This window comes from Strix uralensis, chromosome 4 (assembly GCF_047716275.1).
Source record: "Strix uralensis isolate ZFMK-TIS-50842 chromosome 4, bStrUra1, whole genome shotgun sequence".
Classification (NCBI taxonomy): Eukaryota; Metazoa; Chordata; class Aves; order Strigiformes; family Strigidae; genus Strix; species Strix uralensis.
The window spans coordinates 105,502,034-105,516,874 of record NC_133975.1 but is presented as its reverse complement, the minus strand read 5'-3'; the positions used below and the strand labels follow the sequence as shown (position 1 = coordinate 105,516,874).

Below are 14,841 nucleotides of genomic sequence, written 5' to 3'. Positions count from 1 at the left end.
AAATCAGTGCAGCTCCAGAAAGTCAATGGGGCTATAGAGATATACATACACACAGAATCTGGGTTTATACCAAAAAAATCAATACTCACTGGCTTTCATAGGTCTATCTGTACTTTACTTCCAACTTACTGTTTCTGCCAGGGGTGTGTGTTTTGTTTTGAAGGGAGGACACTAACTTTATTTAAAATTGACAGCTTCTTAGTCCATATTAGGTTTTGGTGTGTTTGAACTGGCATAGATACCTTGTGTGAAGGCAATTATTTTATGTTAATAAAATCTCCTAGAGGTCATGCTGACCAGTGAGTGTTACATCTTCACAATGGACTAAAAATCCAGCCTCTGATTCTGAATTGCACTACTAGGTTTATAGCTAGTATAATTCAAATGATTGAACTGGTAGGTGCAAAAGAATAATCTGAAGATGCAGTGAGCCAGGCCCTTCTTTACTAGGTGTGGTACCCAAAATGTATCATGCGATTCAAATGCTAGTCATAGGCAAATTCTGGACCCTGAGTTTCTGGATCTGAAAGAAGGAAAGGGAAAATGTTGCTGTAGCAGTTACTGCACAAGTGAAACACCAAACAGAGCACATGAGGATCAAAAATAAGGCAGGAAGAACACAAACTTAAACACTCTGCATACAAAGATTAATTACATAAAATAAAAGCTGGAAGAAATAAAAGAGCCAAATAAGGCAGTACAGGAAATTTCTAAAAATGTTGCTGTTGACACTAAAGAAAGACAGTGAATATTCTGCCTGCAGCTGCAATACAGCTGTCACATCCAAACAAATTAAAATCCTCTGAGAACCAAAAAACACAATGAACTGTAAACGTTATTTAAGTGAAGCAGCATTTTATTCTCTGCATCCCAAACCGAATGCTTATTTAGAGTGTGAAAAAGTAGCTTGGAAGCACCCAGAGGCACAAAATACCTTTCTAGGTCCAGGGAAACTTAAGCTCTGCTTTTGTGGCTGTTAAAATGCAGTTCTTACTGTCTTGCTGCCACTGTACAAATGAGACTTCTGCCCTGTTTTTCCATCTCCATTTCAAGACCCCTGATGGCAGATTCTGAGACTCCTGATTTTGGTGACCTGAGTAATCAGAAGATGCACATATACAGTTTTCAGCTGAGCACTGCAGTATTTCCTATCAGTCTGGCTTGTTTGCTGCATGGCGTTTCAGACAGTACTGTACAAAAAGAGCAGCTGGGACTCTGCCTGCTGCTAGAGGTTTGCTCACAGGAGCCCCCCAGCCTCCCAATCCCATCTCAGTTGCACTGGGTTACCGAGAAAGTTTTGCATTCGTTATAAGGTGCTTATGCTGATTTACAAAGCCATTGAAAAGCAGAGCCCAAGTTACCTTTCTGAGTTAGTGACTCTTTACTCTGCTGGTCACAGGCTGAGGTCAACTGATACAGGTCTCTGTGCATCTTCAATACTGAAATGCATCACTTTGGGTGGTCGCTCTTTCAGCCATTGTGCACGTGGCCCCACTGCCTCCTGACAGCACCGGCACTGCTACCTTCCCTGCAGTTAAAGTCCAAACGCAAGACACAGTTGTGTTCATCAGCCATTAGCTGGATGCAAATCACTGGGATTTCTGAAGAATCATTCCTAACACCCCTTTTTCAATCTCTTCTCTTTAGTATTTTGAGATGTGTCTGCAAGATAAGGCACTACAAAGAGTGTTTGCTTTTTCCCCTCTGTCATTCCATTTTTATTTTCTATTTGCAAATGTAATTCCCCCCACAGTACAGCAGGATAGCATGCATAATGTAACTATGTGAGCACAGACGAACTTTTTCCTACTCTAAAGTAAACATTTGTTATGGATGAAAGCACAGAATAGCTTTACAAAACATTTATTTGATTAAAAGAATAAAACCAGCTGCTGCTGTAAAGAATCTTAAAATATTTATCAAGTTAAATACAGATTGTGCAATCTTATGCTGACTCTTTAACCTTAAATGCCTACTAAATCAGTAAAAGAGATCAGAATTCACAGAAGTCAGCCTTCTAAAGCCAGTGCTATTAATCATTACTTTAAGTTCTGTAAATCTGTTTGATGACGGCCATAATACAGATAATTATGTGATCTGGAATTTTAACTGTATTGTTAATCAATGGATGTTTTTTCTGACAATGAGAAACAGAAAAAAAAGCATATTATAAAAAAAAAAAAAAAGAAGAAAAAAGAAGATTGGAATGTGTCTGCTCCAGAAATAGTAAAGTAGCTTTGTTTCACTGATGTAACAAATTCCATCATATGAAAACTATTATACAAAGGTTACTCATTATTAAAGGTATACCATAAAATGCCATGGTAATAGAGTGTTGTCATGGGATAAATACGTCTCACTTTGAAATATTCTCCATAAATGCTTCAGTCACCACAACTTCCATTTAGCTACAGAGGGCTGGCAGGAATGTTTTGTTTTAAAATTAATCATCCACTGTTCTTCCTTCCTGTCAGTAGGCTTAAGCACTGCAATATGAGGGAGAAAATCTTGGAACTGTTTTTTATATTCATCCAATGCCCAAGACTGGAGGCTGGAAGGGATATTCCCAGACCTGATTTTGGTAATAACATGACTTCAAGAATTTCAGTGAGAGGTCTCCCTTAGCTGCAGTACCCAAAAAGTAAACTGCTCTGAATCTAACAGAACTGACCACTAGGTGTTTAAAGTGGTTAGTATTTGTCCTGCAAAACAATGAGAGATTATCACAGACAAGATGGCCAAAGATCTTAATTCCAAGTATTTTAATTTAGGAAGGATGTCAGCGCACAACCGATCAATGAAGAAGTTATAAGACGATTCAGCTAAGTTTAAAACTGTATGTGTGGAGCTGACTAAAGACTCCTAAAGAAAACACCTGATGTACAACCTTACTCTGAGATCAGCTTGAAAAGGAGGGCAGGGAAGGGGAGGGTCAGCAATCATTTATTCACTATTAGTTATCGTGTGTTCTTCTAGCCCCTTGGCTTTCTGTCCTCCCTTTTTTACAGATAGCCTGTGTGTTTAGGATTGTCTGATGCCTAAGCCAGCTCCTTCTCTGACAAGCCCTCCGGGGGGTTTGTTGGCTATTTTTGTAGGACAAGAGGCAGATACAGACTCTGCCCTGTTTCTGCATCTGCAGGGATTCAAACTGCTCTCCAGACCACACTGTCCCTTCCCACAGTAACCTCAAGGGAAGTACGTGGCTCTAAATCATCATACAAGTCCACTCAAAGTCAAAAAAAACCCCAAAAATATATCTGTGAGTATTCATAAACATTAACTTCTTGCAAGGCAGCGGTCGTGTGCTCAGCAGCTGTGCTGGGAGAGTGGAGCTGTGCTGAGAGAGGACCGTGCTGACAAGTGGGACTGAAGTGGTCTGAAAGCAAATTGGATTTTCCTACTTTGTTAATTTCTGCCCAGCAGTAAAAATTGCTCTTTCCTTTTTAAACAATGTTACTGCCTGGCTGAAAACTTTATGAGAAATTGCTCCTGGATCTTTTACAGGAGCTTCAGCAGTCACATTTTGGAAGCATACTCAATATGATGTCACTGGGTCTGCAGGTGAGTAAAACCCCTAAATAACTTTTCTTTTGAAACGTTCTTGCAGCAGCTGTTTCCACACATGATTCATAACTTCTCTGCCTTAAGAACTGTGGCCATTTAAATAGCTTCAGCGAACAAAAGCACGGCACACACACCAGTCCAGAACTAAGCACAGATGCTTTCAATAGTGTGAATTGGGCAGTTAGTCCATTATGAAATATTTTTCCCCACAATCTTATGCAAGTACTTATTTAGAATTTTTGACAGCATTTTATATGATTAATTCACTGTATGGATACTCACACCATGTAGAGCCACAGCAGTTGTATGAGATTTAATAGAATCTGATTCTATTTTATAGGCAAGGTAATAGATTAAGGAAGCGAAGACATGTGGGGTGAGAGGGGCAGAACCAAAGTTAGGTTTCAGCTTTTCCTCCATTTTCCTCTAACACGTGCTCCTTCAGACCATGTCACCATCTTGCTAAAGTTCGACTTTGCAAATTACTGTGAAAAAGAACCTTCAAGAAAATAACTTGGGGAGACATTTATATTCTCACTATATGTGAAAGTAGCTGCATAAACTGATTTTAATCTGATTTAAATAAATGACTAAATTTCTGTACCTGACACAAACTGTATCTGCCTCACTGGAATCCTTATTGCCCTTTAGGGCTAAGAATGAATAATAATAGCAGAATCAGGCCCGTAAATTCTGATTATTAACATTATTTAAGAAGCTGCAGCAGGATTGAGAAATTACCACATATTCTCATGGCTTCTTAATGCAACCTTTGATAGTACAGCATGTTCAGCACTTGATGTTACTGTCAGAAAATGACTGCAAATGAGTTTTAAAATGGAAACTGGAGGGAGAATAATGAGGGCAAAAAGAGCTAAAACACGGGTTGAGAGAAGGGAAGAAAACCAGAAGAAAGCTCTAGAGACAGACGCTGAGAAAGAAAAGAAGATGAATCATCTACTGTGAGGTTTAAAGACCATTATTATGTTAAATAATGAACATCAAAATTGTGTGTATGCACTTTCATGTATAAAATATATAGAGCTGGATGTGTGTCATTTGCTTATTCTTGGTTTGGAAGTTTGCTGTGTGTGAAAATAAACTATACCCTCTTGCTGTACAAACCTGAAAAGCCTTCTACAACATACATTTGTATGGGAAAAAAAGCAGCTGAGTATCAAGTCAGGGCAAAGCTGAAAAATTCAGATGCAGATTTTGAATCACATTAGGAAATGGGGACATCTGGATCTGGGCTTTGGTCCATGTATAGTCAAACATAAAAACCAATTTTTATTGCTTGAGACTGGAAGTGACTCTTTCCCCTGTAAACTCCCTTGTGGTAGCTTCTCATACAGCCAAAGCTTCTCTGTCATTGGTTGTGTGACATGTCTGAGCTAGCACTGCATCACACAGGTGAATTCTTTTGCAGTCAGCGGAGTTACTTAACATTTTAAAAGCAGCTGTAGTTAACAGTGTGTAAATGAAAGGAGAATTCAGCCCACAGTGACAAGAAACTGTGGACTGCAATTGTAAAATTGACTTTCTGTGATCATATCCTTTTACCTGCAGTATCAGGGACAAATCTTTCAGTTCTGGAAACAGCCGTGAGATGCATTTTCCTTAACATTTTCAGTTGGAAGCTACAAGTGCCTTTTTAGTCTAATTTCTCAAAGTGCAAGGCTCACACAATCTTATTTTCTGCCTGCCATCTGCAAAAAAACCCACCTCAACCAAATCTGATAGATGATCAGAAGTCTCAAAATCAGTTACGATCACAGGAGGTTTGTGAAACCTAATGGCTTGAGAAAAAGCCCAACTTACTGGCTCACTAACAGGAAGCAAATATTTGGCTTGGCAGTAGCCTGCTCACCAGTCAGCGCATGTGACAGCCAGTCAGCTAGCATGTACCCAGGCAAAGCACTGCTACCTCTTGGTGACTTGGCATGTCACAGAGGAGGAAAATAATGCCTTTTAAAAATAATAAGAGGATCTTTTATAAGTTTATCATTTTGGTTGCCGATTTTATTCTAGCAGAGGTTATGCATCAGAATTTAATAGAATTTAACCAATAGAGGATATCTATCAGAATGTAATGACTACTTAAATATGTAATTGATATCTTACAGTGACAGACAAAGAATTATACATTGAAATCCAATATATACCCTTGTAAGATATTCAAAGCACAAAATGCCTTTTGTTTTTATGAAGGTCTGTTGAAGGTGATGGTGTTGGTGACAGGACAACTTCCCTCAAGGACACTCCTGCCCTCTATTGCAGTTACTCAACAACTGCTTAAAGACTTTACTTTTGTTTTACCATTCACCCCATTTTCCTGTCAGTGCCCACTTCAGTTTTGGGGCCAGACTCTCAAGGGGCTTTAGGCACCCAATTGCCACTGAAATAAGGGGTGGTCAGGTGCCTAAACACTCAGTGTATCTGGGGTAAGATCACTCACTGTCTGTGCTCTAAAGCAGCCCCTTTCAAGGTCATCAGTGCTACTGGCTGCCCTCTGGGCTCCAGACATACCACCTACACCCTTGAGCCTGTGCATCCTGCCCAGGTGTGTCATAAGAGGGAGGGGAAGGGGCCCCACACTCCAGCTACAGCAGCTGAAGCCAGACCCAAGAGCACGTCCTGTCCTGGGTGAGCCTGCTCCTGCCACCCTGTACATCCAACACAGGCTGAGAGTGCAGGACGAAAATGGGCAAGGCGAGGAATGACATTGCAGTGCTGGTAGGTACAGAGCCTGTACTCCAGGCAGCTGGTAATGGAGTGACTCTGCAGGCAGGTGACCCCAGTGGCCATTCCCCACTTGCCCAAGGCGAGTGTGCTGACAGGGAAGCGAAAACCCAATCCCCTCAGCCTTCCTGAGAGCTGAGCTCCAAGGAGTCCAAGGGAAGGAAAGCCCAGGAAGCTGGGCAGCCCCACTCATGGCTGTGCCAGTTCAGCTCTGCACAAGCTCATCCCAAATCAACTTAGAGAGCAGGAAGGGCTTGTTCCTTGCTGCTTTGCTTGCAGTCAATTTGCAAAATAATTCCTCCAGGATGATCACACAGGGCAAATGAAAAACCCAATCCTGAATTCTCCACTGGTGTGGTTAATCCCTGTTCCAAGGAGTAAAGTCTCTTGTTTAAATGCAGAATAGAAAATTGAGGGTTTCAGAGAAAGTGTAAGCCTTGGATAGCATGCTTTGCACGTATCAGATTTAATAATTATTATTAAATTAATGAGCTCTGTAAACCCAAAAGAAGACTGACAGCAGAGGGAGTTATGATTGGGGTGGGATGGAAGTTATCACACCAGAGAATAAGAATCTTCAAAATTAGCCATGAAAGAAAGAAGTTTTGTTTAATTTTGTTGAGGCTCTTAGTAGGTTAAAGTTGATGTATGTATGTACTTAGATTGGGGAGCAGTCATGAAAAGAAGAAATCAAGAAGCTGCAAAAAAGGTGTAGCTTGTTAGGAAGTATTAGGAAGTGGGAAAAGCTACAGCCAAAAGCAAATGACATTATTCTACCAGGAAAGAGAGGCAAATACAACATACAGAAATAGATAGAAACCAATCCTTCCTATAGGGAATATTCCACTCCTTCCACAATATTGCCCTAATTAGAAAATGGACCATAACGAACATCAGTTGCAAAGCAAAAAGACAAAGAAGAGCTTATATTAATATTCAAAGTCCAAAGCTGTTTAGTTGTTGAGAGTGAAAGATATTATTTTCAGGACATGATGAAGAAAAAGGGTGTAAAGTTATGGAAATGTTCATTATTGGAAAAAAGAAGTAGAGAATTATTTGTTTTTATAGACAGATGGAATCTTGCCTAGTTTAAAATCAAGTCTAAAATTCACATTGAATTCTGTGAGGTCAGGTTTTCTTTTCAGTAAAGTCAAAGTACTGAGTTTAACTCCCTCGCAGATATGGTGTATACAGTTTAAATTATTAAAATCCAGTATTCTAGAAAAAGGAAGCTCTCGGTCAGGGGTTCATTTGCCAGCTCTGGTGCAGGCTTTTTTGTGATGTTTGCCAACCCACTCGTTTCCCGTGCCCCAGTTCTCAACCGACCCGTGGCTGTGAGCCTGCCGAGGTTGTCTCGGCGTTTTAGATTTTATCGCAAGCATCTAACGTAACCCCGCAAACGTATCCAGTCCGCAACACAGCCCGTAAGCCTCGGGCAAGAGGCTTCTCCTGGCTGTTAGCGCTGCCCCACGCTCTCCTGGCTCAGCGCTGCGGAGAGACAGGTCCTCCTCAAAGCCGGGACTACATCAACCAGAGCCAGACGGACGTAATTTTTTTTTTTTTTTCCCTCCTCTCTCGAGGTGCAGACGCAATCAACTATTTCAGGAAAATGCTCGATTTCTGCATCCCATAGACATCGGTTTGGTCAATCTGCTTTGCAATCCTCCACTGAGCACAATAAATGAACCCATTCAAAAAAAAAAAAAAAAAAAAAAAAAAAGAGACAGAGAAAAAGCCGCTATTTTCTCAGGTGGTCGGAGGTGTTTTTAACAGCCCGACTTCCCCGGCGGGGGCCTGTGAAGAGCGGAGCCGGGCAAGAGCGCGGCGGGAGCCCCGACGGGACGGTCCGACCCAGCCCCGGGATATGCCGGAAGATCCGGGCCCATCTCGGGCTGGGAACCCCGCGAGCCCCCTCACGGACCCCGGTGTGCCCGGTCCGCGCTGCAGGGTTACCTCCACGGGCGGCCGCGGGTGGCGGGACGGCCGCGCGTCCCCACGAAGGGCCACGACCACCGCGCCCCCACCTCGCCCGGCTCCAGCCGCCGCGGGTCACGGCCGGTTCCCCCCGCTCCTCATTTTCCTGCCCTGTTTCACATGAGCCGCAACCAAGCACGGTCGTCGGCGAGCGGGCTGAAAAGCGCGCTGCGAACAGCGTGGACACAAACAGATATTTTTAAGTCTTTTTTTTTTTTTTTTCTTTAGGCCCTTGGAAGCGTGAAAACTCATTTAAACGCGCGGGGACCCCGAAGTGTTTCTGCGGGTTTAGCTGGAGGAACGGGGCAGAGAGGCACACGCAGCCGTGCCCTTCGGGCCCACGGAGACGGGCTTGGTCTCACCCCGTGGGCCCACAGAGACGGGCTGGCCGCGGGGCGGCGAGTCACCTGCTATAGGGTCGCCGCGCGATCCCCACCGCCTCTGCGGGTGGAGCACACGCGTGGGCGCTGCCGCGTACGTGTAGCATCCCCGGAGAAATGCCTGCCCCGACTCATCCCGGTGGGTGCCGTCGGGGACGAGGCGGCTCTCGGTGGCGCCCCCGGGGCTACGGCGGGGCGGCAGGGCGGCCTATGCAGAGGGGTGAGCGGCAAAGCCACCCCTCGGTCAAAGGATGCCGTCCCCAGGGGACGGCGGGTCCGGGGTCCCCCGGGGGAGAGCGCTCCCCCGGCCCCAACGCCAAAGTGTCGCGGGAGAGGGTGAAACCTGAACCGGCAAACCCCGAAATGAGGCCGGGCAGGCAGAGCTGAAAAGTACCCAAGTCGGTCCCAAGCAAAACAAGAGATGAAACATTTCAGGTTATTACGTTCTCCCTTTGAAGCGAACTATTTCCCGCAGATAACAATGCGTAGGTATATTTAGACAGCTCGTCTCGTCCAAGGAGAATGTGTCTTGCGCTATTTGAGAAAAACTCTAAGAGTAAGTGCAAATATTTGATGCTGAAGAGCTCTTAAGGCTTGAAGAGTACCATTTACTTATTTCTACACATCAGTGTGGGCTTAGGATGTTAAATAGATTAAAAGGCTAAGAGAGGTCACTGAAGTAGACGCTCTTCCTCTCATCCCGACTTTTTTTCCTTGCGAAGTTTTTGCACTTTCTTTAGAGTGTCCTTGGCAAACTCCTCTTAAGAGCCACCTCGGGTACTGTATAAGTTTGTGGCTCTCTGAACCCCGGCCCCCGCCCCTCGCCCGGCCGCCCCCCCGAAACTCCGCTCCAGCCCAGGCATTCAGCAAATGTTTGCCTGCGGGGTCAAGATATTAATAAGCACTTCTCGGCCTCCTTTTACACTCGGGGCGGCGGGCAGCAGCGGCGCTGCCGGCCGGGCAGGTGAGCGCGGCCGTACCTGGCGGGGCGGGGGGGACGCCGGCGCCCACCTCCCGCGGCCGCGGGCTGCCCCGGCGGTGACACGGGCAGCCGGGGACGGGGGGGCCGGGGGGGCCAGGACGACCACGGGAGGAGCCGCTCCGCCGAGGACGGCCACGTCGTTTCAATTTAATCTCATTTAAAAAGACATAACTAATAAATTTGTATGGACGGGGCTGCCGGAGACGTAAAGCAGAGTCGATAGTGGTTCAATCCCATTGAACCCTATTGAAAACCATGACAACAAGGAACAAGCTCCGATTTATCCCGGAGAGTTAAAGCACATTGTGGGAAGGCGTCAATCACCTATTATTCCAGATCTGAACAAATGCAAAATCTTGACTGGAACAAATGCTTCCAACAGGTCCGGGACATAGGGCTACATTTCCCTTTTGTTCACGGCCTAGCAGTTGGCATGTATTTGTGCTCCCCTCGCTCCGACCACCCAGGACGGCTGGGAGGCTGTGCTTGGAGCGGGGAAGATAACTACTGTCACCAGGCACGCTTGATAGGTGGCTGCAGTAATCACGGCCTGGGAATCGTTTATATGGAGCCTGTCCAGTCCCGAAGAAATATGCGGGAAGTTGGCCAAATGGAGCCTTGTGCCCCGTTCATCTCGCCCACAAATCTCGCCGATATAAATCTCGCCTCTCCCTTGTCGTTATTGCTCTATTGACACTTTCCCCGCGAAGTGTGACCGCTGCCAGAAGCGGCACCCAGAGCAGGGCGGGGAGGGGCGGCGGCGGCCGGGGGCAGGCGGGGAGCGGGGCTGGGGGGCGAGAGCAGGGATGGATACATATAATCTATGCACAATAGCTTAAAGATGTCTGTTTGGACAGGGAAATTTGAACCAACAAAGCGGCCGGCTGGAAGAGCATCTCCGTGTGTCTCGGGGTTTCTGTCTCCAGGCGCACAGTGCTTCACCCCAGGGTTTCACGCCGTTTGCCCGACGGGGCTGTGCTGTGCGTGCTTCGACCGGCGTTCAAGGGAAAGCGGGTCTGCTGGGGAGAGGCCGGGGGGTTCCTTCCCTCCAGGCTTTCCGCCGTCCAGCCGGACTCGCCTCCCACCGGTTTTCTAGACGGGCGCCGGGTCCCTCCCGCGGGACCGGGGGGAGGCAAAGGGGACGGGCGCTGCAGCGCGCGGGTGGGCAGCGTGTCCCGGCCCGCCCTCCGCGGCCCCACGGCTTGGCCCACGCCGTGCGACCCGCGTGAAACAGGCTAATCGCGCCCAGCGGTCCCTTCCGCCCCTGCCCGCGGCCGAGCACCGAGACCCGACACTGCGGTTTTGCGTTTGAACGGCTCATCAGGCTTCTTGTTTCTATGTCATATTTTTCTGTAAGTCCTCGGCGGCCATCGAGGCTGGGCAAAGACCGGCAGCTTCCCGGGGGGACGGGGCCGCCCGGTGGAAGGCTGCGAGGAGGCTCTTGTCCCGCGGAGGGGACCGCGGAGCTGCCGCCAGGCCTCCCCGGGCCGTGCCCAGCCGATGCCCGCACCCCTCCTCTCGGGGGAGGGGGGGCCGGGCCTCCGGCTTTGGCCACTGCTGCTTTCGGCAGATGAAGAGGCGCTCGGTGGGGACTGAAGACGCGCGGATAAATAAACGCGCCGTCTTTGATCTTTTCTCCCTCTCTCCCAGCTGGAATCGTTTCAGTCACATATATCGCCCGAGGGGATATTCCTTGGGTTAATACAACGCAAAATGATGCTAAAAATAATCTCCCCTGCCCCTCCTCCAGACTCTTGCTTATGGACCGAGTGTGTCGGGCTCCCCGCGTTTCTCCAGCCAAGCTCACGCCGTCACCCTTCCCGAGAGAAAGGCGCACCTTCCATCCACCATGCCCAGGAGAGGCAAAAACAAACCCCGGAGATCCCATCCCCTCAACGCACACACCCGCCAGCCTTCCCCGCCGAGAGCTCAGCCGAGGTGTGAAAAATCCCCCGTTGAGGGTAGGAAACCTGCCAATGACAAGCGGGAGAATTGGAGGTAGCACGGCAAACAGCCCGGGGAAATAAAACAAATAACGACTTAAATTCCTTCCAGGTTTAAAGAGAGAGGGGAGAGGGGGGGAAATAAAGAGGGAGAAGCGGGGAGGGGGCTCTCGGCAGGCTCTGCGGATGTCCTGGGAGGATTCACTTTGTCTGCGGATAGAAGGGACGCTGGTGGCTTTGGTGGCGGATGGAGGGGGGTGGTTGTTGGTCATCCACATGCCACCCAAGATGTTATTCACTGCTAACAATTACCATTATCTGTCCCCACTTTTGGCTAATCAGACAGAATATGTAATGATGAAGCCTGTTTCCTGCTGTCTTTGGGAGGTAACGGGTTATTCTCTCATGGGGGTGGCGGAAGGGGGGGGTTACACCTACTCCCATTAGGGCTTTAGCACTTGACTAATTCAGGTACTTAGCATCCTATAGACAGGGACGGTTTGAAAGCAGGCAGTGTTTGCAGTGGGGAGGACTGTTTATATAAACAGGACACCTCTGTAAACGACACTAATATTTGGGGTTAGGTGGCGATGGAAGGGAAGGTCCTCTTGAGCCGGGAGATTCCCCAGTAACTGGGCGCAGTCCTTTGCTCGCAGCTTTTAAGGGAGGGGGTTCGGGGCTTTGGGACGATATTTTTTTTGCGGGGGTGCGCACAGCCTACCATGGCCACGTCTGGCAGGATCAGTTTTACAGTGAGAAGCATTTTGGATTTACCAGAGCAGGATGCTAATAGCATAAAGCAAGCCTCTGACCATCACCACTCAGCGGAGAACTACACCGGCTCGCCGTACCGAGGGTGGATAGAGACAGACAGAAATCACTATCCCTGTGAGTATGAAACGGACAGGAATTCGCCACCTCCGCACAGCTATCTTTTATTTGTTTCCCCCCTTCCTTTGGGGAAGATGCGAAGATGCGAATCGCCAGCGTGTGTAGCCTACAGGATCGGGGGGATCCAGGCTGAGAGTTTTATAGAATATTACTGCATTGCAACAATGAAACAGCAGGAACATCCCGGCCACGAGCTTAAGGGAGAAAAGATTTTTTTTTTTTTTCTGTAGGTCTGTGCATGTTCCCAGCTACGGCAGAAAGCAAAACCTCAGGCTGTGTCCACCCGCCTCTCTGCGCTTATCGTTTAAGCTCGCTTCCCGGATTCTTTTTGTTTCGGTTTGGTTTTTTTCCCCCCGTTTCACTGTTGCAAGAAATCCTGCCTTTTTGTGCTGGAGGGGTTTCAGGTCACCTCACGCACCGCAGAGGAGAGCTAAGCGCCCCCCCAGCGCCTCGCCTCCCCGCGCTGCCGCGGAGCGCGCCCCAGGCGCCACCGCTTAGATCCACACGTCTGCCTCCGCGGAGAGCGGGCTCCGGCTCACAAACCCAGCCATGTAGCACACTGGTCTGACCTCACACGCGTAAATTCTGCCGCAGATACGTGGCTTTTAATGTATACCTGTGTGTGCGTGGGGGGAGGCCGTCCTTCGGACGGATGTGGGAACCCCATTCGGGAGAAGTGAAATATTAAGGTAATCGAGCTGCTGGAGAAAAGCGGTGATGAAAGGACCGGGCAGCAGCCCGGCTTTACGTTTTAGCACGCTCAGAGGCTAGCAGCCGGCAAGCCCCCGGGCTGTGCGCGGCGGAGCGGCCGTGCCCGTGAGGGGATCGACGCCGGGGCAGAGCCGCTCCCGGCGGGCGGGAAGCCCGCTCCGTCCCGTGGGTTAGGTTTAGTGTATTCGGGGGGTTAGCTCGCATCGCTTGTTGACTGTTGGGATTAATTCGGCCCGGTAAACAGCCGGGGCTCTCCCTACGGGAGGCGATTCGGCTCTCGACGGCCCACTGCCTCCTCGGTGCCTGCCCCGCGCCCCGGCCCCGGCCGCCCCCTCTCTCTAACCCCCTCGCTGTCCCCAGCTTCCGACGAGAGCGGCCCGGAGCTGAGCTTGCCCGACTCCACGCAAAGGTCGCTCCCCGCCCGCGGTTCTGAGGCCGAGGAGAAGAAGAAGAAGCGGCGGGTGCTCTTCTCCAAGGCGCAGACGCTGGAGCTGGAGCGGCGGTTCCGGCAGCAGCGGTACCTCTCGGCGCCGGAGCGGGAGCAGCTGGCCCGGCTGCTCAGCCTCACGCCCACCCAGGTGAAGATCTGGTTCCAAAACCACCGCTACAAGATGAAGCGGGCGCGGAGCGAAGGCCCCGGCAGCCCCCCGCCGCGCCCGCCCGCCCTGCTGCGCCGGGTGGTGGTCCCGGTGCTGGTGCGGGACGGGGAGCGCTGCCGCGGCTGCCCCGCCAGCCCCCCGCCGCCCGCCGCCCGCCCCAAGCTGGGCTGCGCGCTGGCGGGCTGCAGCGCCCAGGCCGCGCTCGCCCTGCCGGGCTACCGAGCCTGCCCGCCCGCCGCCGCCGCCCTCGGCGTCTTCCCGGCTTACCAGCACTTAGCGCACCCCGCCGTCGTCTCCTGGGGGTGGTGACGGCGGCGCCTCGCCCTGCGGGGCCGGACTCATCACCCCAGGGGCGCGGGGAGGCCCGCCCCAGCCCCAGCCCCAGTCCCGGGCTCCGGGCGCGGGGAAGGCGCCGGGGCGCGCCAGGCACCGCGGCCGCCGGACCGGGGCGGGCAGGCGGCGGAGCGCGGCCCCGGGGCGGCGGCGGCGGGCCGGCCGGCGGCGCGGCCGGCCGGGACGGGGCTCGCCCGGGCCACCCTCCCCTCCGCCGGGCGCGCCCGAGGGCGCGGATGCCGGGCGCGGCTCTGGTTTTGTAAAACCGCTCCTCCTCCCGCTCCTTTTCCAGAGATTCCTTCATAAAAAAATAATAATCCTAGAGACCTAGTTTGTTTTCAGATAGCTGATGCTTCCAGTGACTAATAAAATGGTTTTTGTCAAATAAATTTTTCCCGGCGGAGAAGTGTATTTCTGGCCACGGGGGCTTTTTCGCAGGGTTGCCTCCTGTGCCATAAAAGCTTAAATACTGGTCTTGATCGCGCCAGCGGAATTTCGCTTTCAAGTTCGTTTATTTCGCCCACGTGCGCCGGTAAACGGCGAATAAAATCTGCTGCAAGCATCTCTTTGTAAACCGGGTGATATTTCCAAGGGGAAGCCCGAGCCCGGAGCCCCCTGTCTCTGCAGGCTCCCCGACTTTTCGTTCCCGGCGGCGGTGCCCGGCGCCGGGCGAGGCCGCGGAGGCTGCGGCGCGGGGCTCCCCGCTCGCTCCCAGGCCGGCC

The 14,841-nt window shown here is 50.2% G+C and overlaps 1 protein-coding gene across 1 annotated transcript; it reads left to right on the top strand.

Annotated features, from left to right (window-relative positions):
* Positions 1-12,307: 12,307 nt before the first annotated feature.
* Positions 12,308-14,095, top strand: NKX2-8 (NK2 homeobox 8). Its single transcript, XM_074865211.1, has 2 exons — positions 12,308-12,473; positions 13,548-14,095. Exons 1-2 carry the CDS (start codon positions 12,308-12,310, stop codon positions 14,093-14,095), a joined length of 714 nt encoding a protein of 237 aa, XP_074721312.1.
* The last annotated feature ends 746 nt before the right edge of the window (positions 14,096-14,841 follow it).

Excerpts from the sequence above, each read along its gene's own strand:
- NKX2-8 (XM_074865211.1), top strand. The coding sequence starts at position 12,308 with ATGGCCACGTCTGGCAGGATCAGTTTTACAGTGAGAAGCATTTTGGAT. Across the intron at positions 12,474-13,547 it reads AGACAGAAATCACTATCCCT|CTTCCGACGAGAGCGGCCCG; the intron begins GTGAGTATGAAA and ends CGCTGTCCCCAG.